The sequence below is a fragment of the Oncorhynchus kisutch genome, linkage group LG17 (assembly GCF_002021735.2).
Source record: "Oncorhynchus kisutch isolate 150728-3 linkage group LG17, Okis_V2, whole genome shotgun sequence".
NCBI classification, from domain to species: Eukaryota; Metazoa; Chordata; class Actinopteri; order Salmoniformes; family Salmonidae; genus Oncorhynchus; species Oncorhynchus kisutch.
The window spans coordinates 62,452,264-62,477,991 of record NC_034190.2 but is presented as its reverse complement, the minus strand read 5'-3'; the positions used below and the strand labels follow the sequence as shown (position 1 = coordinate 62,477,991).

The 25,728-nt window shown below is 41.1% G+C and overlaps 1 protein-coding gene across 2 annotated transcripts; it reads right to left on the bottom strand.

The window, feature by feature from the left end:
* Positions 1-46: 46 nt before the first annotated feature.
* On the bottom strand, positions 47-24,561 carry LOC109908077 (matrix metalloproteinase-23). 2 transcript variants are annotated; one of them, XM_020506517.2, is made up of 8 exons: positions 24,173-24,561; positions 10,238-10,373; positions 6,680-6,819; positions 6,046-6,213; positions 2,273-2,437; positions 1,791-1,901; positions 758-884; positions 47-601 (listed from the first exon to the last, which is right to left on the bottom strand). In XM_020506517.2, exons 2-8 carry the CDS (start codon positions 10,348-10,350, stop codon positions 427-429), a joined length of 999 nt encoding a protein of 332 aa, XP_020362106.1. In that variant the 5' UTR covers positions 10,351-10,373; positions 24,173-24,561; the 3' UTR covers positions 47-426. The 2 variants fall into 2 exon arrangements, with proteins under 2 accessions (XP_020362106.1, XP_020362104.1); XM_020506515.2 differs by having other exon boundaries at positions 73-601; positions 10,238-10,377.
* Positions 24,562-25,728: the final 1,167 nt, after the last annotated feature.

Genomic DNA, 25,728 nt, shown 5'->3' with positions numbered 1-25,728 from the left:
CACATAATATAAAATAATCTCATTTGTACTCGATTGTCACAAAATGTCATTTTACATCAATATTCAATTTACTAATGATCACAGAAATGTTTATTGTGCACATTTTTTTTTTTTACATAACATGATTGTTTAGAAATAGAACGTACATACATTAAAATATGTGCCCAAGTGAGTGCAGTCCCCATTTGACCAAGCAATGTTTGTGTGAGCGAACGTGTGCATGGAAATATAATTCCTAGAACGGACATCCACATTCAAGTCAATGGGTGGACTGGTGGCCATTTTGAGTGTACCCAAGAGGGTGCAGTGAAATTGCTGTGGTCTGAGGGACTTATTTTCTAGGAATTATTCTTCTGTGGTCATGTGTGTGTGGTCGGTCTCTGTGCTAATACCCAGTGCTTCTGTGTGCAGAGAGTGGCAATGCCCTCAGAAGCGCACACGTACCCTCCAGGAGTAGTTGGTGAGGACCTTGTTCTTTTTCCTCACGATGCAGGTGTATGTGCCCTCGTTGATCGCATTGGCCACAATACTGATGTGGTCGTCCTTTAGGGAGAGGTAGCCAGGGTGGGAGTACTCCAGAAGCTCTCCGTCCTTGTACCAGCTACGAAAACACAAGTAAGTACACCTAGCTTGGAAAAAACTTTCAGAGAGCGCATAATATCAGGATTGTGGTCAAATTCATTTCAATTGAATCTATTGTTGGTGGGATATCATGATTTGTTCGAAGTGATGTCGGGACTAAATAAGCCATACTCACTATACTTTGCCTTTCTTAGCTGCAATTTTCTTCCCACATCGGAAGGTGAGCTTCTTCCCCTCAGCCACCAGCTTATGTTTGGTCCGTTGGGGTGTGGGGGTGGGGGCCACAGTGGGGAATGGGAACTCTGAGGAGAGTTAGGAAACACAAGGCTAAAGGCTGAGAAATCCACTTCTGTATAAAGTCTTAACCAGACATGACTCGGTTTAGTATGGCTTTAATTTCGCAATGTTTACTCCAAAAAGTAAACGAAGATTCCAGAAAATGCCATCTTACTAATTGTATACCCTGATCTGAGTGGGAATTTAGGATCATTAAACTTCAAATTATCCCCCAAGACATAGATATTACGCTTAATTTGAGTGCCTATCTCCATGTTGTGCATCAAAAAAGTCACTGGAACCGGTCAGAAGCCATTTGTAGACGATGGACATTGTCTTTATAGTTAATTTAGGCCAGTGTGAACACGTGCCTCATGACCAGCTGGAAGTCTTTTTAAAAGACAGCCACTAGTTTGGGCTGCAAAAATCCCAAATTGACCTTCCGTGTATCTAACCCTCAAGCCACAGTCTGAAATTCCAGTGGTTTGGAGTCACTCTGGAATTTTCCACAGCCGTACAACGTTTTCCAATCAACAATGAGGAACAGATTCGGAGCCAGGAATGGTATCCTCACTCCTCCACGTTCTCCCTTGTTACACACAAAAATCGTGAAAACCCACAACAATGCCGGGGTGGAGGAGTCATAAGCTGTGGAGGTTATGGGAATTCAAGCTGTCGAGGTGCCTCACTGACTTCTTTGCTCGCTTACTGTAAGGCATACTGGGTGTCATCAGGAGGTAATTCTTTGTGAATGACTACTCCAGTGGCAAGTATCTAATCTGCTTTTAAATCAGGAGGGCTGCAAACCTTCATCATGGTTCTGCATGGCTGAACTTTTGGCTGCGTTTCGCTGCTTTGGCAAACGGTACTGAGCAATTCCTTGCACCAGTAGATTGAGAGTAATCTTTTTTCCTCTGCAATGCTGCACTTACCGTAACAGAAATCACAGCTGGAGGGGCAGTGCTTCTGCATGAGTTTGCGCTTACTGTCGCAATAGCCTTTCCGCGCCCAGGCTGGACAGATAAATAATCTATCCAAACATCCTACAGGAGAGGAGGAGAAGGAGTGGGGAGAGAGGGACAAGGGAGCAACTTTAGCAGCAGCAAAGACATTTGGGAAGACGATCTGGCTGCACATTTACAATAACTCACTGTATTATAAGAGGTTCGACAATACTCATTAATGCCACATTTACTTGTAGCAGGCAATGGTATTGCGTCTAAATTATTTGTGAAGCAGCTATGTAGTGCTCTTGTAGACTTAATGAATGATCTATAAAGCCAATATAAATTGGTTCTTTAAAGTTTAAAATGTGCTAAGTACCGATGGTTGTTTTGTGCTACAAATCAATGTAACACCATTGTTTCTCTCAGTCTGTAATACAGGGCTATTTGCTTGTGGGTGCTTGGCATACCGTAGAGTCGGTGCAGGCCCCACACCTCATCCTGTGTGATGATCTTGCGCCCGGTCAGAGTTGCATTCAGGTGCATGATGGCCTTAGGGTTCAGGGAGTGCATGAGGCCCAGGATGTGGCCGATCTCATGAGCCGCTACGTGGACCAAGTCTGTCAGCCACACCCCTGCACAAACAACACAACACTGTTAATTCTGTCTCAGAAATGTATTCAATTTTTTATTTAACCTTTAACGATGCAAGAAGAAATTCTTATTTACAATGACGGCCTACCCCGGCCAAACCCAGACGACGCTGGGCCAATTGTGTGCCGCTCTATGGGACTCCCAATCACTGCCGGATGTGATGCAGCCTGGGGAGCATCCTGATCGTCTAAAGTGGCTAAAGTCCTTTCCCTCTTCTTTTCCTCATCCACAGAAATACACTATATATAAAAAAGTATGTGGACACCCCTTCAAATGAGTGGATTTCAGCCACATCCGTTGCTGACAGGTGTATAAAATCGAGCACACTGCCATGCAATCTCCATAGACAAACACTGGCAGTAAAATGTCCCATAGTGAAGAGTTCAGTGACTTTCAATGTGGCACCGTCATAGGATAACACCTTTCCAACAAGTCAGTATTTCTGCCCTGCTAGACCTGCCCGGTCAACTGTAATTGTTGTTATTGTGAAGTGGAAAACTCTAGGAGCAACAACGGCTCAGCCGCGAAGTGGTATGCCACACAAGCTCACAGAACAGGAACGCTGAGTGCTGAAGTGCGTAGCTCGTAAAAATTGTCTGTCCTTGATTGCAACACTTACTACCGAGTTCCAAACTGCCTCTAGAAGCAACGTCAGCACAAGAACAGTTTGTCGGGAGCTTCATGAAATGGCTTTCCATGGCCGAGCAACTTCACATAAGCCTAAGATCATCATGCACATTACCAAGCGTCGTCTGGAGTGGTGTAAAGCCCACTGCCATTGGACTCTGGAGCAGTAGAAAGACGTTCTCTAGATGAATAACGCTTTACCATCTGTCCGATGGAAGGATCTGGGTTTGGCCGATTCCAGGGGAACACTACCTGCCCAAATGCATAGTGCCATCTGTAAAGTTTGTTGGAGGAGGAATAAGGGTCTGCGTTTCTTTTTCATGGTTCGGGCTAGGCCCCTTAGTTCCAGTGAAGGGAATCTTAACACTACAGCATACAATGACATAGTAGATGATTCTGTGCTTCCAACATTGTGGCAACAGTTTGGGGAAGGCCCTTTCCTGTTTCAGCATGACAATGCCCCCATGCACAAAGCGAGGTCCATAAAGAAATAGTTTGTCAAGATCGGTGTGGAAGAACTTGACTGGCCTGCACAGAGTCCTGACTTCAACACCTTTGGGATGAATTGGAACACCAAGTGCGAGTCGGGCCTCATCGCCCAACATCAGTGCCCGACCTCATTAATGCTCTTGTGGCTGAATGGAAGCCAGTCCCCACAGCAATGTTCCAACATTTAGTGGAAAACATTCCAAGAAGAGTGGAGGCTGTTATAGTAGCAAAGGGGGGACCAACTTCATATTAATGTCCATAATATTGGAATTACATGTTCGACAATCAGGTGCCCACATACTTTTGGTCATGTAGTGTATCTAAAGGAACTATATGGCTTTCACCTATACCTGTCTTTTCAGATCAGTGTCGATGAAGAAGACGATACTGAGATACAGTTGATTTAACAACAACGGCACAAGCTGCAAAGCTCTAAGCCAGGGATGGCAACTTTGATGGGGCTGGGGGCCACAAAAAGTCTACTCATTATAAAGGGCAATGGTTGGAAAGTAGAATAAGCTCATCACCGTGCACTTTCACCACCCTGTAGGCTAAACTGTGCATGATGTTCCATGATGCAGTGGGAGGACCACACAACATACCATTGAGTGACTGCAAATTTACCTCGACGACATGGTATCAACATATAATTTCCACCATGACGAACAAACAAATTGTCGACATTTATAAAATTTTAATGACACTTCCTGCTTCCATCACACTTGTGATTTTTTTCTTTTTTTAAATAGCATTACTTTACTTTCATAAACTGTGGATTGAAACGTGGTGAGTGACAGTGGGGCAAAAAACATTAATTTTAAATATTCTGATGGTTTTCTTGTGGTTTTATGTTTTGTTCAAACTGCCACACTCTCAGGGGTCAAATTCTCATGGAAGTGTACAGTTTGAGAGGCTACTGATCAACAAAAATGTGGATTATTTGAACACAAGTGATGATTATAAATGTTGATATTTCTTTGTTCAGTAGTATACATTTGCTAATACAAGCCACACTAACCAAACCGGCTCCGCGTGTGCATCTGCGTGCTCATGTTGATTTTTATCCCCACCAGACACGTTCATGTTTTTAATTTACCAGGATCCCCATTAGCCAACACCAATGGCGACAGCTGGTCTTACTGTGGTCCGAAACATAACGAAAAAGACATTACAGACAAAATACTTTACAATTTACATACAGTGCATGCGGAAAGTATTCAGACCTCTTGACTTTTTCCACATTTTGTTACGTTACAGCCTTCTAAAATGTAGACGCCTCAAGCACTGAGATGCAGTGCCTTATACCGCTGCGCCACACGGGAGTGTGTGCATATTCATGTATGGGTTCTATGCCAGTTGTTGCAGTGTCATACAATGAATATTACATATTAACCTATGGAATATTGATATTTAATATGGATTATTACAATATTGATGTGTTTTAAAAACTGCTATTGCTGCTGAGAATAGCCTTGTAAATATGTCATTAACCAATTATAAAAATACAAATAAAATAAGAAGTTGCTTTTGAGTTCATATTCAGTGCATTCGGGAAATGATTCAGGCCCCTTGACTTTACTGGGACTGTGAAAAGGTTAAAATACCAAAACCAACTGTGAACCAACTATATTAATTTGGTGACAAGTCAAAACACACATGAAACACTCATGGACATTTAGCCAGCTTTCTGTTAATTCTTCCGGTGAGATAAATAGTGGGTTGTTATTTTACCTAAAATGCATATGGTCATACAAAATTGTTTATTCTCTACTCTGACAATTAATTCACAGATAAAAAGGGGAAACCTAGTTAGTTTTTAGTTTTTTAATAATCTCTCCTCGTTCATCCTTCATCTGTGGATTTTATATTGCGGTTGGCAACCAACTTTAAGGAGCATTACCACCACCAACTGGACCTTGTGCATCTTTCAGTCACCCACGTGGATATCTGCTTGTTAAAACCAATGAGTAGTCAAGTGTCAACCAAGTTCAATTTTAGAGCCTGGCTATGCAGAAGCCCGCTGACGTACGCAAGCAGTTTGGATGAATAGATTGAATGTGTCTATTTATTTGACTAACCAAAGGGCCCCTGGCTCTAATTCGACCTTGATTACTACATGTTTAGATAGCTGGCCGCTAGACTAATTCGCCAATCTAAAATGTTTAGCTAATATGGGCTAATTGAGTGACCGACATAACAAAAGAAAAACAACCAAATTGATCTGAGGGCCTTCAAAAGGGCCAGTTGCCCATCCCTGCTCTAAACTCACAGTAACCAACAATTACACATTTAGGAACAGTATTACACTGTCTACTTTTCCAGCTTCAAGACATAATTACCAACTACAGTGTCTACTACAATTTATACTATTCAACCCAGTGCATCTGACAATAATTGAGCTGGACATCCTGCAAGTAGCTTTGGTGCTGAGTCCACAACAGCAGTTTACAAAAACTCAGAAAAAGGTACATGCCTTTTTTCCAGCTGAAGCGCATGTTTCCCAGAATCCAATACTCATGGTCGTCAAAGTGGATCTCCCCCGTCGGGGGGAAGAAGGCGTGGGCCAGTTCGCCAGTAATGCCGTCAAAACAGTGGTGCAAGTAGGACTGCAGACAGTCGGTGTGGTTGATGGGGTAGAAGCCTGCCAAAAAGAGAGAGCTGTGTCTTAGTCAGAGCAGCTAAGAGGCAAAACACACCCTCTAGCCTTTTCAGACTCTTTCTCATTCTACATACAGTCTAGGAGATGATGGATTTCAAAGGACAAACTTTTCAATCCCCCTGTGGATGACAGACATTTCTCACATTTGCACCAATAAATTATTTATGGAACAAGAGTCCCAGACCGTGGTGCTCCCACTGAGACAGCTTCTGCATGATTTAGGGCACTTGAAAATTATTACACATGCTTGAAGGTGCTCAAGACTCTTTCTCAGGCATAATTCACACTGGACATTATATAAATATACAGTAGAGGCAGATTTGTTCAATTCAAATGCTGATGGCATTTCAGACCTATTTCACTGTGTAGGCCTTCTACTAGAATAGGACTATATGCCAGTCATAATGCCTGATATGCTTTAGGTGGGGGCACAACAAACGTACTGTACCTATCTTGATGTCTGCCTCCTGGTCAGCGGGAACCTCTCTAAAGCTGAAGGGTGAGACGTCACTCCACATAGTGAAGGCTTTGGCGATACCCCGTCGAGTGTCACTGGCATTCATCAGGTTCCTTGGGAAAGAGAGCAGCCTGCACAGACACAATGTGATTATCTGGGGAAACAACTTGGCATATTACAACAGTTACAGTGGAAAGAAAACGTTTGGAATTACCTGGATTTCTGCATAAATTGGTCATAAAATGTTATCTGATCTTCATCTAAGTCACAACTACAGACAAACAGTCTGTTTAAACTAATAACACAAACAATTATAATTTTTCATGTCTTTATTGAACACACCGTGTAAACATTCACAGTGCAGGTTGGAAAAAGTATGTGAACCCTTGGATTTAATAACAGGTTAACCCTCCTTTTGCAGCAATAACCTCAACCAAATGATTCTGTAGTTCTGGATCACACCTGCACAATGGTCAGGAGGAATTTTGGACCATTCCTTTTACAAAACTGTTTCAGTTCCACAATACTCTTGGGATGTCTGGTGCTCTCTTGAGGTCATGCCACAGCATCTCAATCGGGTTGAGGTCAGGACTGACTTGGCCTCTCCAGAAGGCTTATTTTCCTCTGTTCAAGCCATTCTGTTGTTGATTTACTTCTGTCTTTGGGTTGTTGCATCACCTAACTTCTGTTGAGCTTCAATTGGCGGACAGATAGCCTCACATTCTCCTGCAAAATGTCTTTAATAAACTTGGGAATTCATTTTTCCATCGATGATAGCAAACGGTCCAAGCCCTGAGACAGCAAAGCAGCCCCAAACCATGACGCTCCCTCCACCATAGTCTACAGTTCGGATTAAGTTTTGATGTTGGTGTGCTGTGCCTATTTTTATCCACACATAGTGTTGTGTGTTCCTTCCAAACAACACAACGTTAGTTTCATCTGTCCACAGAATATTTTGCCAGTAGCGCTGTGGAACATCCAGGTGATCTTTTGCGAACTTCAGACGTGCAGCAATGTTTTTTTGGACAGCAGTGGCCTCTTCCATGGCGTCCTCCCATGAACACCATTCTTGTTTAGTGTTTTACGTATTGTAGACTCGTCAACAGAGATGTTAGCATATTCCAGAGATTTCAGCAAGTCTTCAGCTGATACTCTAAGATTCTTCTTAACCTCATTGAGCATTCTGTGCTGTGCTCTTGCAGTCATCTTTGCAGGATGGCCACTACTAGGGAGACGAGTGCTGAAATTTCTCCATTTTACAGACAATTTGTCTTCCGTGGAATGACATTTAGAGATACTTTTAACTCTTTCCAGCTTCATGCAAGGCAGCAATTCTTAATCTTAGGTCTTCTGAGATCTTATTTGTTCGAGGCATGGTTCACATCAGGCAAGGCTTTTTGTGAATAGCAAACTCAAAACATTTTATGGGGCAGGGCAGCGCTACCCAAAATCTCCAATCTCGTCTCATTGATTCGACTCCAGGTTAGTTGACTCCTGACTCCAATTAGCTTTTGGAGAAGTCAGACTAGAGGTTCACATACTTTTTCCAACCTACACTGTGAATGTTTAAATTATGTATTCAATATAGACAAGAAAAATACAATAATTTGTGTTATTAGTTTAAGCACACTGTGTTTGTCTATTGTTGGGACTTAGATGAAGATCAGATCAAAATTTATCTCAGATTTATGCAGAAATCCAGGTAATTCCAAAGGGTTCACATATTTTGTCTTGCCACTGTAAATCAATGGGCACTATCAAAACACCTGAAATTCACAAATTTTGATGAAAGCTCTAAGACAACTGTCCCTCGTAAATACAGTTGAAGTCGGAAGTTTACATGCACATCGGTTGGAGTCATTAAAAGTAGTTTTTCAACTCCACAAATGTCTTGTTAACAAGCTATAGTTTTGGCAAGTCGGTTAGGACATCTACTTTGTGCATGACACAAGTAATTTTTCCAACAATTGTTTACAGACAGATTATTTCACTTATAACTCACTGTATCACAATTTCAGTGGGTCAGAAGTTTACATACACTAAGTTGACTGTGGCTTTAAACAGCTTGGACAATTCCATAAAATGATGTCATGGCATTAGAAGCTTCTGATATGCTAATTGACATCATTTGAGTCAATTAGAGGTGTACCTGTGGATGTATTTCAAGGCCTATCTTCAAACTCCGTTCCTCTTTGGTTGACATCATGGGAAAATCAAATGAAATCAGCCAAGACTTCAGAAAAAAATTTTTAGACCTCCACAAGTCTGGTGGATCCTTGGGAGCAATTTCCAAATGCCTGAAGGTACCACGCTCATCTGTACAAACAATAGTACACAAGTATAAACACCATGGGACCACGCAGCCGTCACACCGCTCAGGAAAGAGACGTGTTCTGTCCCCTAGAGATTAACGTACTTTGGTGCGAAAAGTGCAAATCCATCCTAGAACAACAGCAAAGGACCCTGAAGATGCTGGAGGAAACAGGTACAAAAGTATCTATATCCACAGTAAAACGAGTCCTATATAGACATAACCTGAAAGGCAGCTCAGCAAGGAAGAAGCCACTGCTCCAAAACCGCCATTAAAAAAAGCCAGACTATGGTTTGAAACTGCACATGGGGACAAAGATTGTACTTTTTGGAGAAATGTCCTCTGGTCTAATGAAACAAAAATAGAACTGTTTGGCCATAATAACCATCGTTGTGTTTGGAGGAAAAGGGGGGATGCTTGCAAGCTGAAGAACACCATCCAACCGGGAAGCACGGGGGTGGCAGCATCATGTTGTGGGGGTGCTTTGGTGCAGGACGGACTGGTGCACTTCACAAAATAGATGGCATAATGAGGGAGGAAAATTATGTGGATATATTGAAGCAACATCTCAAGACGTCAGTCAGGAAGTTAAAGCTTGGTTACAAATGGATCTTCCAAAAGGACAATGACTCCAAGCGTACTTCCAAAGTTGTGGCAAAATGGCTTAAGGACAACAAAGTCACGTTATTGGAGTGGCCATCACAAAGCCCTGACCTCAATCCTATAAAAAATGTGTGGGCAGAACTGAAAAAGTGGGTGCGAGCAAGAGGCCGACAAACCTGACTCAGTTACACCAGCTCTGTCAGGAGGAATGGGCCAAAATTCACCCAACTTATTGTGGGAAGTTTGTGGAAGGCTACCCGAAACGTTTGTTTAACTTGGGTCAATCTAAAGGCAATACTACCAAATACTAATTGAGTGTATGTAAACTTCTGACCCACTGGGAATGTGATGAAAGAAATAAAAGCTGAAATAAATCATTCCCTCTACTATTATTCTGACATTTCACATTCTTAGGATCACCACTTTATTTTAACTGACCTAAGACAGGGAATTATTACTACGATTAAATGTCAGGAATTGTGAAAAACTGAGTTTAAATGTATTTGGCTAAGGTGTATGTAAACTTCCGACTTCAACTGTATGTCTGAAGTCAAATAAAACAGCATTTCCTTTTGTTTTTTAGGCAGTAATCCTTTGGTTAGAAAGGAAGGAGTGAAAAAAAGCTATCTCCATACTTGTATGTGAGCTTGAACTTGTCCCATTTTAGTTTCTCGGGGGTGAAGGTGTAGCGCTTGTTCCTGGAGAGGTGGAGAACCTGCGAGTGAGCATCTTTACGAATCCCAATCATCAACACACCGGAGGTGTGAGCTTCTTCCTTGGACAAAAAAATTGTAGATTAACCACCTGAGATTTGGGTCAACCAGTTAGGAGCGAGGGAAGGATTTACAACCTTCTGGACACAGATGTCACATCAGGGCCATGCACAGACCTTTTGGGGGTGGTGCTCAAGCAAAAAAAAAGAAGGGAAATCCCCCCCCCCCTGTGGTCACAGAATCGTTGAGCTATTACGACTTATTTAGTTAAATAAAAGCAATAGATGGCCACATCTTAATGGCTAATTAAATTTAACATAATTTACTTGAATTTAATGATGACTTATGGGCACTGGGTTCAGAACAAGAATTAAATAACAGTTTACAAAGAAAATATATCAAGTATTAGAGCATGGAAGGTTAATGCACAGGTTGAGCCTCTGCAGAGGTCGAGCCTTATCTGTGCATGTGCTTGTGTTACTTCACCATCCAGATTTCATTTATATTTATGATCTGGATTCCCAGCTAACTAATTTGGGTTTCCAGTGTGGGAATGTCATTTGTCAAATAATCAAAGGAGAATCTTTAAGGAAAGTGATGGATATGTTCTGTGTTAGCTGGGTTTTAAAATAAAATTATAACGTAGAGTGTTGTCTTTGTGTTTATAATAATCATTTCATTTTCATTTTACAGAATAATCTCAAAGTGCATAAAATACTAAATGTTTTACCAAATAGAAGAACAAATATTGACACAACTAGACGGGGCAACTGACACAAAGAACACAGCTGAAACTACAAGGAGCACAGCTATCAATAGATAGCTCGCCTTCCTAAAGAGAAACGTTTTTAGGCCGGGAGGGCATTCCAGAGGCTGAAAGCCTGATCCCCCAAGGAACAAATGTTTTACCAAACATGGGGTCATGGAGGAGCAGGCTATCATTTGACCTGAGGGTGCGGGTGGGGTTTTGGAGGGAGCTCAGTTCTTTGAGATAAGAAAGGGCATTGTCATGAATACACTGGAAAGTCAGCAGGAGGGGTTTGAATTCAATCCGGAATGAGACTGGGAGCCAGTGCATTGATATCAGGATGGGAAATGATAGTTATGAACTATCCATAGCTAGTACTTAGTGTTCTGTCACTGTTAGTGCTCTTATCTCCTGTCGATGGCTGCATTTACACAGGCAGCCCAATTGTGTTCTTTTTTTCACTAATTGGTCTTTCAACCAATCAAATCAGCTCTGCAAAATGTATTATGTCAGATTATTATGATGTGATTGACTTGACTTAGGAATGTCTGAACCTGACCAAATAACTAAGGAGAATATCAGTAACAACATGAGCTGGAAGATCAGAAGTATTCATGGAGGGAACTCGAGAAACTGGAAATAAAAACATGCGGTGCGGTGGAGATCCTGAAGGAGTAAAAGATAGCCTAAGTAAAAGTAAGTGATAACACATGCATAACACCTTTATGAAACCAGTTACGTAACAACTTTATACCTTTATATAACAGTGTTGCAGTATTATTAATAACAAACCTTAAAACACATTTATTCAACATCATTTGTGAGAAGTTTTCAAAATAAAAGTCAATTGAAATAGATCTTTATTTATCTATTGTACAGTGGAAATTTATATTTTTACAGCCACAGTACCCAAACCTGTGACACACTTCATGTCACCGTCACTAACGGCTGGGAGCAGCACAGGGTAAGCGGTTAGTTACGGTTTGCATTGAGTATTTTGTATCCTCTCTTGTGATTTTTCAGTGGTGCAGGACAGCCCTTAAGATTAATATTCTGTTATCGAATTAAGAACTTTTCTGTGACCGTATCCGGGAGAAAGCTAATCTGGAGTAAACCGAGTACCTGGCCTAAAGCAAGTTCTGGCCTGGAGCACCAATAATAAATGTAATGTTAGGCCTACAGCATGTTCTCTGCTACAGTAATGTAATGTTAGGCCTACAGTGTATTCTCTGCTACAGTAATGTAATGTTAGGCCTACAGTGTATTCTCTGCTACAGTAATGTAATGTTAGGCCTACAGTGTATTCTCTGCTACAGTAATGTAATGTTAGGCCTACAGTGTATTCTCTGCTACAGTAATGTAATGTTAGGTCTACAGCGTATTCTCTGCTACAGTAATATAATGTTAGACCTACAGCATGTTCTCTGCTACAGTAATGTAATGTTAAACCTACAGCATGTTCTCTGCTACAGTAATGTAATGTTAGGCCTACAGCGTATTCTCTGCTACAGTAATGTAATGTTAGACCTACAGCATGTTCTCTGCTACAGTAACGTAATGTTAGGCCTACAGCGTGTTGTCTGCTACAGTAATGTAATGTTAGGCCTACAGTGTGTTCTCTGCAAAAATAATGTAATGTTAGGCCTACAGTTTTCTGCTACCGTAATGTAATGTTCATCCTACAGCGTGTTTTCTGGTACAATAATGTAATGTTAGGCTTACAGCGTTTTTCTGGTACAATAATGTAATGTTAGGCCTACAGCGTTTTTTCTGGTACAATAAGGTAATGTTAGGCCTACAGCATGTTTTCTGGTACAATAATGTAATGTTAGGCCTACAGCGTGTTTTCTGGTACAATAATGTAATGTTAGGCCTACAGCGTGTTTTCTGGTACAATAATGTAATGTTAGGCCTACAGCGTGTTTTCTGGTACAATAATGTAATGTTAGGCCTACAGCGTTTTTCTGGTACAATAATGTAATGTTAGGCCTACAGCGTTTTTTCTGGTACAATAAGGTAATGTTAGGCCTACAGCATGTTTTCTGGTACAATAAGGTAATGTTAGGCCTACAGCATGTTTTCTGGTACAATAATGTAATGTTAGGCCTACAGCGTGTTTTCTGGTACAATAATGTAATGTTAGGCCTACAGCGTGTTTTCTGGTACAATAATGTAATGTTAGGCCTACAGCATGTTTTCTGGTACAATAATGTAATGTTAGGCCTACAGCGTGTTTTCTGGTACAATAATGTAATGTTAGGCCTACAGCGTGTTTTCTGGTACAATAATGTAATGTTAGGCCTACAGCGTGTTTTCTGGTACAATAATGTAATGTTAGGCCTACAGCGTGTTTTCTGGTACAATAATGTAATGTTAGGCCTACAGCGTGTTTTCTGGTACAATAATGTAATGTTAGGCCTACAGCATGTTTTCTGGTACAATAATGTAATGTTAGGCCTACAGCGTGTTTTCTGGTACAATAATGTAATGTTAGGCCTACAGTGTGTTCTCTGGTACAATAATGTAATGTTAGGCCTACAGTGTATTCTCTGGTACAATAATGTAATGTTAGGCCTACAGCATGTTTTCTGGTACAATAATGTAATGTTAGGCCTACAGCGTGTTTTCTGGTACAATAATGTAATGTTAGGCCTACAGCGTGTTTTCTGGTACAATAATGTAATGTTAGGCCTACAGCGTGTTTTCTGGTACAATAATGTAATGTTAGGCCTACAGCGTGTTTTCTGGTACAATAATGTAATGTTAGGCCTACAGTGTGTTCTCTGGTACAATAATGTAATGTTAGGCCTACAGTGTATTCTCTGGTACAATAATGTAATGTTAGGCCTACAGCGTGTTTTCTGGTACAATAATGTAATGTTAGGCCTACAGCGTGTTTTCTGGTACAATAATGTAATGTTAGGCCTACAGTGTGTTCTCTGGTACAATAATGTAATGTTAGGCCTACAGTGTATTCTCTGGTACAATAATGTAATGTTAGGCCTACAGCGTGTTTTCTGGTACAATAATGTAATGTTAGGCCTACAGTGTGTTCTCTGGTACAATAATGTAATGTTAGGCCTACAGCGTGTTTTCTGGTACAATAATGTAATGTTAGGCCTACAGCATGTTTTCTGGTACAATAATGTAATGTTAGGCCTACAGCGTGTTTTCTGGTACAATAATGTAATGTTAGGCCTACAGCATGTTTTCTGGTACAATAATGTAATGTTAGGCCTACAGTATGTTCTATGGCTAAAATAAGCCAAAAATATGTGTTCTGAAACATTGTACAAATTTCATTGTACAAACTTCTGTTGTACAATGGATAAATAAAGATCTATTTCAGTGTTACTTCGAGACTTTTAGTACCGTAATGAAAATGAACTTTTATTTTGAAAACTCTTTTGAATGTCTTATTTATACCCCTTCAAGTAAAGTGTTACCAGGTCAAGTCTGAACCTGTGTGTGCGTAACTTCGTACTGTAATCTACTAAGACTGTTAGTTGAACTGACAGTTTTGATTTATGGTATTCATTTATACAGTATTGATAGGTATCAATCTCATGTTCAAAATCAAAACAAAAAACAGTTCCGTGCTGCAAGAGTTCTGGCTTGACTTGACCAGCTGAGGATATTAATCTCTATTGTAATTCTGCAGTTACTACAGCACATAACTTCAGGTTATTACTCCAATGCCTTGCATGTGAATGTTAGGCATTACTTTTTCATGCAAGGGCATTCCATCTTGTGGAAAAAGAAAGTGGTCAGCAGTAAAACTGCTTTCCAAACTTTAAGTATGATACATTTTGCAGATACAGTATGTCTGATGTCCCTTTGGAGAAGGACAAATAAGACTCTCCCAATAATAACACCTGGATTCTACTCTTGTTTTACAGCCTTGAAAGAGGCCAGCTTGGTGTTTTCTATTTCAGAGCCGTTAGAAATATTTTGCGACTATGTTGTTATTACATAATAGTAATAGAACGTAAAATATACAGTTAAAGTATACACTGTATGACTGATTATCCAAATCACTTTAGGTGACTTTGTTACAGGTGACTTTTATGACTAGTGAATAAGCTCATTTAGCCTATCGACAGCTCTACTCAACAAACACCTTATCATCAACGATAAGGTATTGGGCCAACACGACCTGACCTCATTGAATTGTTTATATACAATATATTCAAACTTACATACAAATACAGTGGAAATAGAACCTAAAGAATTGGCTTTTTAATAAATCAGAATCTATACTGGTAAAATATCTGTATGAAAAGGAAACATTTCTTCAGAGAGAAATTATGTAAACACTAAGCATTCCTTCAAGATTTCCAATGTTCCTTAATCCTCGGGAAAACAAGAGCTTTGCCAAGAGCTGAGAACTATACTCCCAGACTAACAGCAGAGGAGCCCTGCAGAAGACTGAAGACTTCCTGACACACTGATAACGGAGTCAAGGAAACATACACTACAAAAGAAGAGGACATAGCCTACAAGCTGGAGCAGGCATTGCACTTAAGTTGGAGTAACTTGAGATATGTCCATGTAGCCTGGCCCTAAATCATGATTACTTGAAGCTACAGTACATGTTGTTCTAAGGCAAGCTGTACCCTTGTCAAACTGCTACGCCATTTATTCCTGGGGAAAACAACTAAAAATGGACAAAGAATTTATGAATAATAGTAGACACTTTTAGAATAGCTAACTTGCTATAAGGGATGGTAAAGACTTCAGCCAGATCAAACAATGTTTATTATAGCTACAATACAATAATAATTGTTGTTGCTCATACAAGCAAGTCAGGCTCTTTGTCACGATCGTCGTCAGGGTGGAAATGACCGTACCAAGGTGCAGCATGGTGAGCGTACATTTATTTTATTTATGAATGTCGCCAACAAAAACAAGAAACAACAAAACGAACATGAAGCTTACGAGGGCTATACAGGCCACTAACAAAGTAAACTACCCACAACTAAGGTGGCAAAACAGGCTGCCTAAGTATGATTCCCAATCAGAGACAACGATAAACAGCTGTCCCGGATTGAAAACCATACCCAGCCAAACATAGAAACAGAAAACATAGAATGCCCACCCCACATCACACCCCAACCTACCCAAATAGAGAAATAAAACAGCTTGTGTGACTCTTGTGATTGTCACACCCTGATCTGTTTCACCTGTCTTTGTGATTGTCTGCACTCCCATTCAGGTGTCGCCCATCTTCCCCATTATCCCCTGTATATTTATACCGGTGTTCTCTGTTTGTCTGTTGCCAGTTCGTATTATTTGTCAAGTCAACCAGCATTTTTTAAATCCGCGCCTGCTTTCCCCCGTCTCTCTTTTCTCATCCTCCTGGTTTTGACACTTGCCTGTCCTGACCCTGAGCCCGCCCGCCTGACCACTGTTGGGGAATAATCAGAATTAGTTGGTAACATAGGTAAGATGTTTTATATTCATCATATGTTTGTAAGTTACTTCTCATCAGAATGCTTATTTTTGTATAATACTGTGGCCGGGTTTGCAGTCATCTGTTCTCTGTCAAGACTAAGTTACTTGGGCCGCAGAGAGGGGAGAGGTCAAGCGTATATCTCTTGGCTCCACAATGTCTGTGTGCTAGTCACTGTGTCTCTGTGATCTTGTCAATGAGGGGTGGATTTGATATATGCCTGTTGATATGAGGATTTGGTTTATGGTTCTGAGAGCGAGGAAATAACATAGTTTAGGAGACAAAGCTGAATGATAAATTATGGCCAATGCTGTCTGGCTATGTGTGTCTTTGCTATAAAGGATCTCAGTTGCAATGTGTAAGGGACTCATTCTCATGTAAGAGAATTCATTGATAGACACTGAATTGATCTGAGAGTCACAGGGTTGTGATGGAGCTCATAATAATTAAAGATGGACTTTATGATAACTCTGATTTGTGTGTGGTTTACTCTCATGATTTGGTAAATACAGGAAATTTCCACGACACCACTCTGCCTGCCCCTGCCCCTGGGCCTGACTGCCGTCCTGTACCTTTGCCCATGTTGCTGTAATAAACATTGTTACTTCGACTGCATTTTTTTATTTATTTCACCTTTATTTAACCAGGTAGGCTAGTTGAGAACAAGTTCTCATTTGCAACTGCGACCTGGCCAAGATAAAGTATAGCAGTGTGAGCAGACAACAAAGAGTTACACATGGAGTAAACAATTAACAAGTCAATAACACAGTAGAAAACAAAGGGGGAGTCTATATACAATGTGTGCAAAAGGCATGAGGAGGTAGGCAAATAATTACAATTTTGCAGATTAACACTGGAGTGATGAATGATCAGATGGTCATGTACAGGTAGAGATATTGGTGTGCAAAAGAGCAGAAAAGTAAATAAATAAAAACAGTATGGGGATGAGGTAGGTGAGAAAAGGTGGGCTATTTACCAATAGACTATGTACAGCTGCAGCGATCGGTTAGCCGCTCAGATAGCTGATGTTTGAAGTTGGTGAGGGAGATAAAAGTCTCCAACTTCAGCGATTTTTGCAATTCGTTCCAGTCACAGGCAGCAGAGTACTGGAACGAAAGGTGGCCAAATGAGGTGTTGGCTTTAGGGATGATCAGTGAGATACACCTGCTGGAGCGCGTGCTACGGATGGGTGTTGCCATCGTGACCAGTGAGCTGAGATAAGGCGGAGCTTTACCTAGCATGGACTTGTAGATGACCTGGAGCCAGTGGGTCTGGCGACGAATATGTAGCGAGGGCCAGCCGACTAGAGCATACAAGTCGCAGTGGTGGGTGGTATAAGGTGCTTTAGTGACGAAACGGATGGCACTGTGATAGACTGCATCCAGTTTGCTGAGTAGAGTGTTGGAAGCCATTTTGTAGATGACATCGCCGAAGTCGAGGATCGGTAGGATAGTCAGTTTTACTAGGGTAAGCTTGGCGGTGTGAGTGAAGGAGGCTTTGTTGCATCTGGCTATTATCTTATCCTGATAGTGATGATATGTATATTTTAAAGGAAATTACATCCCACTGGGCACAGACATCAATTCAACGTCTATTCCATGTTGGCTCATTGTAATATCCTATGTATCTTGGAAACTTGTCTGAAAAAGGACTGATAATATTCTAATTTTTCTATGCATTGGCAGGACAGCAATCTCAAATTTTAAGGGAGTCTCGAGGTTCTGCTCGCCTGAGTTAGAATACCTCATAATAAGCTGTAGATCATACTATTTACCAAGATAATGATCATATATATTTTCCATAGCTGTTTATATACCACCACAAACCAAAGCTGTCACTAAGACCGCACTCAACGAGCTGTTTAGGGCCATAAGCAAACAAGAAAATGCTCATCTAGAGACGGCACTCTTAGTGGCAAGGGATTTTAATGCAGGAAAACTGAAATCCGTCTTAACTCATTTCCACCAGCATGTCATGTGTACAACTAGAGGCGAAAAAACTCTAGATCATCTTTACTCCTCACACAGAAGCATTCAAAGCTCTCCCTTGCCCTCCATTTGTAACGATGTGCACTGAGAGTCGGGAAGCAAGTTCAGGGAGTGAGTGTTTTAATAAAATAAATGGAACATAATACAAAACAACAATGGCGCCTGGGGAAGGGTCCAAAGGGAGTGACATATATAGGGCAGATAATCAAGGAGTTGATGGAGTCCAGATGCGTCATCAGACTCGCAGGTGAACGTAACGATGTGCGCCATAACGAGCAGCCTGGTGAGCTAGAGGCCGTAGAGGGAGCACACGTGACACCATTTGGCAAATTTGACCATAACTCTATCCTCCTGATTCCTGCTTACAAGCAAAAACTCAAACAAGAAATACCAGTGACGCGCTCAATACGGAAGTGGTCTGATGATGCAGATGCTAAGCTACAGGACTGTTTCGCTAGCACAGACTGGAATATGTTCTGGGACTCATCCGTTCTCTGACTCATCCGCATTGAGGAGTATACTACATCAGTCTCCGGATTCATTAATAAGTGCATCGACGACATCGTCTCCACAGTGACCGTGCGTGCATATCCCAACCAGAAACCATGGATTTACAGGCAACATTCACACTGACCTGCTAGAGCTGATGCTTTCAAAGAGAGGGACTCTAACCCGGACTCTTATAAGAAATCCAGCTATGCCGTCCGAAGAACCATCAAACAGGCAACGCATCAATACAGGACTAAGATCGAAACCTACAACTTTGGATCTGATGCTCGTCGAATGTGGCAGGGCTTGCAAACTATCACGGATTACTAAGGGAAACCCAGCCACGAGCTGCCCAGTGACGTGAGCCTACCAGATGAGCAAAATGCCTTTTATGCTCGCTTCGAGACAAGCAACGCTGAATCATGCATGACAGCGCCAGCTGTTCCAGACGACTGTGTGATCACGCTCTCTGTAGCCAGTGTCGGTAAGACCTTTAAACAGGTTCAAATTCACAAGGCCGCAGGGCCAGACAGATTACCAGGATGCATACTCAGAGTATGCGTTGAACAGCTGGCAAGTGTTTTCACTGACATTTTCAACCTCTCCCTGATTAAGTCTGCAATACCTACATGTTTCAAGTAGACCACCATAGCCCCTGTGTCCAAGAACGCTAAGGTAACCTGTATAAATTACTATTGCCCCATAGCACTCACATCTGTAGCCATGAAATGCTTCGAAAGGCTGGGCTCACATCAACACCATCATCCCAGACACCCTAGACCTTCTCCAATTTGCATACCACCCCAACAGATCCACAGACAACACCATTTATATTACACTCCACACTGCCCTCCCACTTGAACAAAAGGAACACCGACATGAGAATGCTGTTCATTGACTACAGCTCAGCGTTCAACACCATAGTGCCCTCCAATCTCATCACTGAGCTAAGGACCCTGGTACTTCCTGATGGGACACCCCCAGGTGGTGAGGGTAGGCAATAACACATCCACCACGCTTACCCTCAACACAGGGGCCCATCAAGGGTGCATGCTTAGTCCCCTCCTGCACTCCCTGTTCACCCACGACTGCATGGCCGCGCACGACTCCAACACCATCATTAAGTTTGCAGACAACATGATGGTGGTAGGCCTGATCACTGACGACGATGAGACAAACATCAGGGAGGAGGTAAGAGACCTGGCCGTGTGGTGCCAGGACAACAAACTCTCCCTCAAAGTGATCAAGTCAAAAGAGATGATTGTGGATTACAGGAAAAGAAGGACCGAGCATGCCCCCATTCTCATCGACAGGGCTGCAGTGGAGCAGGTTGAGAGCTTCAAGTTCCTTGGTGTCCACATCACCAACAAACATGACAAAGGCTATTCCCCCCCAGGAGAAGGAAAGATTTGGCAATGGTCCTCAGATCCTCAAAAGGTTCTACAGCTGCACCATTGAGAGCATCCTGACTGGCTGCATCACTGCCTAGTATGGCAACTGCCATGATGGTGGTAGGCCTGATCACTGACGACGATGAGACAAACATCAGGGAGGAGGTAAGAGACCTGGCCGTGTGGTGCCAGGACAACAAACTCTCCCTCAAAGTGATCAAGTCAAAAGAGATGATTGTGGATTACAGGAAAAGACTTATCTATTTTTTACTTAACATGTTTTTCTTAAATTCTTAAAGCATTGTTGGTTAAGGGCTAAGGGATTGTAAAGCATTTCAATGTAAGGTCTACAGACCTGTTGTATTCAAATAAAAATGAGATTTGATTTGTCTTAGGTCTCTCTTTATGTAGTTTGTGGTGTCTCTCTTGTCGTGATGTGTGTTTTTTCCTATATTTAAATGTTTTATCCCAGCCCCCGTCCCCGCAGAAAGCCTTTTGCCACTTGGAAGGCCGTCATTGTAAATACGAATTTGTTCTTAACTGACTTATCTAGTTAAATAAAGGTTAAATCAAATTTAAAAAATACAAAAGTGCCATCCAGGACCTCTATATCAGGCGATGTCAGAGGAAGGCCCTAAACATTTTAGAAGACTCCAGCCACCCAAGTCATAGACTGTTCCCTCTGATATCGCACGGCAAGCCCTATCAATTCACCAAGTCTCGAACCAACAGGACCCTGAACAGTTTCTACCCCTAAGCCATAAGACTGCTAAATAGTTTGCTAAATAGTTAAGCAAATAGCTACCCGGACTATCTGCTTTGCCCATTTTTGCACTAACTTTTTTGACTCATCACCCCCGTCCCCACGGTTTACCATCTGTCACTTTATTTCTAGTTATATGTACATATCTACCTCAATTACCTCGTACCCGGACATATTGACTCGGTACTGGTACCCTTTGTATTAGAGGTCGACCGATTATGATTTTTCAATGCCGATACCAAACAACAACAAAAAAGCCAATACTGATTAATCGGACGATTAAATATATATATATTTTTTTAATGTATTTGTAATAATGGCAATTACAACAATACTGAATGAACACTTATTTTAACTTAATATAATACATCAATAAATCAATTTAGCCTCAAATAAATAAAGAAACATGTTTAATTTGGTTTAAATAATGCAAAAACAAAGTGTTGGAGAAGAAAGTAAAAGTGCAATATGTGCCATGTAAGAAAGCTAAAGTTTAAGTACCTTGCTCAGAACATATGAAAGCTGGTGGTTCCTTTTAACATGAGTCTTCAATATTCCCAGGTAAGAAGTTTTAGGTTGTAGTTATTATAGGAATTATAGGACTATTCCTCTATACGATTTGTTTCATATACCTTTGACCATTGGATGTTCTTATGGGCACTTTAGTATTGCCAGTGTAACAGTATAGCTTCCGTCCCTCTCCTCGCTCCAGGAACACATCGACAACAGCCACCCTCGAAGCAGCGTTACCCATCGCTCCACAAAAGCCGCGACCCTTGCAGAGCAAGGGGAACAACTACTCCAAGTCTCAGAGCGAGTGACGTTTGAAACGCTATTAGCACGCACCCCGCTAACTAGCTAGCCATTTCACATCGGTTACACCAGCCTAATCTCGGGAGTTGATAGGCTTGAAGTCATAAACAGCGCAATACTTGAAGCATTGCGAAGAGCTGCTGGCAAAACGCAAGAAAGTGCTGTTTGAATGGATGCTTACGAGCCTGCTGGTACGTACCATCACGCAGTCGGACTGCTCTATCAAATCATAAACTTAATTATAACATAATAACACACAGAAATACGAGCCTTAGGTCATTAATATGGTCGAATCCGGAAACTATCATCTTGAAAACAAAATGTTTATTCTTTCAGTGAAATACGGAACCGTTCTGTATTTTATCTAACGGGTGGCATCCATAAGTCTAAATATTCCTGTTACATTGCACAACCTTCAATGTTATGTCATAATTACGTGAAAATAAACGAGAGCCGCACACTCTAGGAGCTCAGATACAAAATGTAATTACCAACGTTTCTGTCTTCATCAGGGTATAATCACAAACACTGCGGGATGACTCGTTTATGTAGTGTCAAAAGACACAGGTGTCTGTAATCATGGCCAAGAGTGGCCTAATATCATTGGTTAATTATCAAATATTAAAATGTCATACAAAGAACAGCATACAAACAACAAATGGATTGCATATGATCCTAGATTAATTTGACTACACAAGCTTACAAACAATTACAATGGCAAAGTCACAATAATCACAAGAATGGCTTCAGATCAAAGTCTACATTGAGACCGAAGGGCGCAAGGGTCTTTAAGTTAAAGAGAAGTGACACATTTTCCCTAGTTAAAAGAAATTAATGTTAGCAGGCAATATTAACAAAATATGCAGGTTTAAAAAGATATACATCTGTATTGATTTTAAGAAAGGCATTGATGTTTATGGTTAGGTACACATTGGAGCAACAACAGTCCTTTTTCGCAAATGCACACCTCATCGGTTATATGCAACGCAGGACACACTAGATAAACTAGTAATATCATCAACCATGTGTAGTTAACGAGTGACTATGATTGATTGATTGAATGTTTTTTATAAGATAAGTTTAATGCTAGCTAGCAACTTACCTTGGCTTCTTACTGCATTCGCATAACAGGCAGGCTCCTTGTGGAGTGCAATGTTTAGCAGGTGGTTAGAGCATTGGACTAGTTAACCGTAAGGTTGCAAGATTGAATCCCCGAGCTGACAAGGTAAAAATCTGTCGTTCTGCCCCTGAACAAGGCAGTTAACCCGCCGTTCCTAGGCCGTCATTGAAAATAAGAATGTGTTCTTAACGGGCTTGCCTAGTTAATTAAATAAAGGTGTATAAAAAAAAATTATAATAAAAATCGGCCAAATCGGTGTCCAGAAATTCAGATTTCCGATTGTTATGTAAACTTGAAATCGGCCCTAATTAATTGGCCATTCCGATTAATCAGTCGACCTCTACTTTGTATATATCCAAGTTATCTTTACTCATTGTGTAGCTATTATTACTTTTATTATTATGTGTTTCACTTTTCTATTATTTCTCTATTTTCTTTCTCTCTGCATTGTTGTTGGACCAGAAGTAAGCATTTTAAGGTTAGTCTACACCTGTTGTTTACCAAGCATGTGAAGAATAACATTTTATTTTATTTGAAATGACGTGGAAACAACGTTGACTCAACAAGTGTGTGCCCAGTTGGATGAAACCCTCCAATCCATATTCATAATTGATTTTTGTCCTTAATATGAATATTTTCCATTAACTGTAGTGGATAGGTAGCCTATTTTGAAGGCCTACAATTTTATTGCACCATTAAAATTGGAATTCCTCCAATTATTGAATTGGAAAAGGCTACATTATGTCGTGCATAATTAATGATTATGAAAAGGCATATAGATTTCTATCTAATGAAGTCATAGTGGGCTACAGTTCTTTACCGTCTAACGAAAAATGTGCTTAATGTTACAATGACATTATTTTATTTAAAAGTTACTGTTGTCCAACAGCTGTCACAAAGCATATATCTTGGTAGACACAGATGTTTTTTTCAAATGAAAGGATTGTTTTGGTCCTAAATGGTTTTCAACATCCAAAGTCTTGATCATAACTTATTCCAGCAATGTGGTTCTCTTAACCTGTCCAGTATACAAACTGAATGAACCGGTGCGATAGGAGGTATGCCGTTAGAAAGTGGAATTGTCACACCATACCTCTATTCTCCAGGTGGGAAATGCTGTGGTTTCTTGCATCCCTGCGAACAGAACCCCAAGCACCGTCACAGCAAGCAAAGGAGCACTGACATCGCCTCTTTGTAAACTTCTGAACGTCTGACACACCATCGTTGCGATATCACCTTCCAGAAAAATTCCCTCAACAAAGACAGACCAGTCAATTTCACCACCATATATCCCCATGGATATCAATGGCCATCCATTGCATCCTTTTATTTGAACACAATATTTTCAATTGAGGATAACCGTGGCAAGCACAGTCCAGCGGAATGGGTTGTGGAATCCTTTGTCACCCTCCGCCAGCTCAAAGCTACATCAAAAAGTCTGCAGCTATACAACCCTCCGGCGCAGCGCTATTCCGCACTGTCTGCCAATGGTTTCACATTACTTTAAATGAAAGTCAGAGCTTGACAAGTTTAAATGGAAAGGAAACCAGCTGCATGTATTCGACAATGTCAAAACTATTTTGAGGAATCAATTATTTTTGACTGCTTATGAATAAAGTTCATAAAAGATTAGGGGGGAAAAAATCTCACTCTGTGCAGGTCTCTCATTTTAGCTGAGGTATTTTTTATGCCTTTATTTAACTAGGCAAATCAGTTAAGAACAAATTCTTATTTTCAATGACGGCCTACCCCGGCCAAACCCAGACGACGCTGGGCCAAATGTGTGCCGCTCTATGGACTCCCAATCACGGCTGGATTCTTATTTTCAATGATGGCCTAGGAACAGTGGGTTAACTGCCTGTTCAGGGGCAGAACGACAGATTTGTACCTTGTCAGCTCGGGGGTTTGAACTTGCAACCTTCCGGTTACTAGTCCAACGCTCTAACCACTAGGCCACCCTGCCGCCCCACTAGGCTACCCTGCCGTATGCGCATATTTGTTTTATTTATTTAACTAGACAAGTCAGTTAAGAACACATTCTTATTTACAATGACGGTCTACCGGGGAACAGTGTGTTAGAGTGTTGGCCCAGTAAAGTTACTGGATTGAATCCCCGAGCTGACAAAGTACAAATCTGTCGTTCTGCCCTTGAACAAGGCAGTTAACCACTAGGCTACCTTCCACCCCATATAACAATATTAGGTTGACTTTGATTTATATAATATCTATTAATTCAAATTTAATTGGCCCATCTATTTTATAATTATATAGGAAAACAGGCTGTTGCCTAATGTAAGTAAAACATATTTTTCAAATGTTATTTTCATTGTAGTAGGCTAGTTGTAGTTACCTGCATCAAATAGATGGTGAGCTATGATGATAGGCATACATTCTGCAGAACTGTGTACACCGCAAAGGTTGTAGCCTAGTTTACATCAAATAAGTGCGTGTGTGAAGTGCCAAAACACGCAATTTGAGTCTGGTGTGCATTCGTAGTCGGCAACGTTCGAAAACTATTGAAACAAACATGTACATACAAATGTTTTTGGAGACGTGTAGTTGAGTGGGTATAATATTTACCCATGCTGGTCTGAGTTCGCTCTTTAACAAATTCGGGTGGGATAGGGAGAGATCGAGCTGACCCTAGAT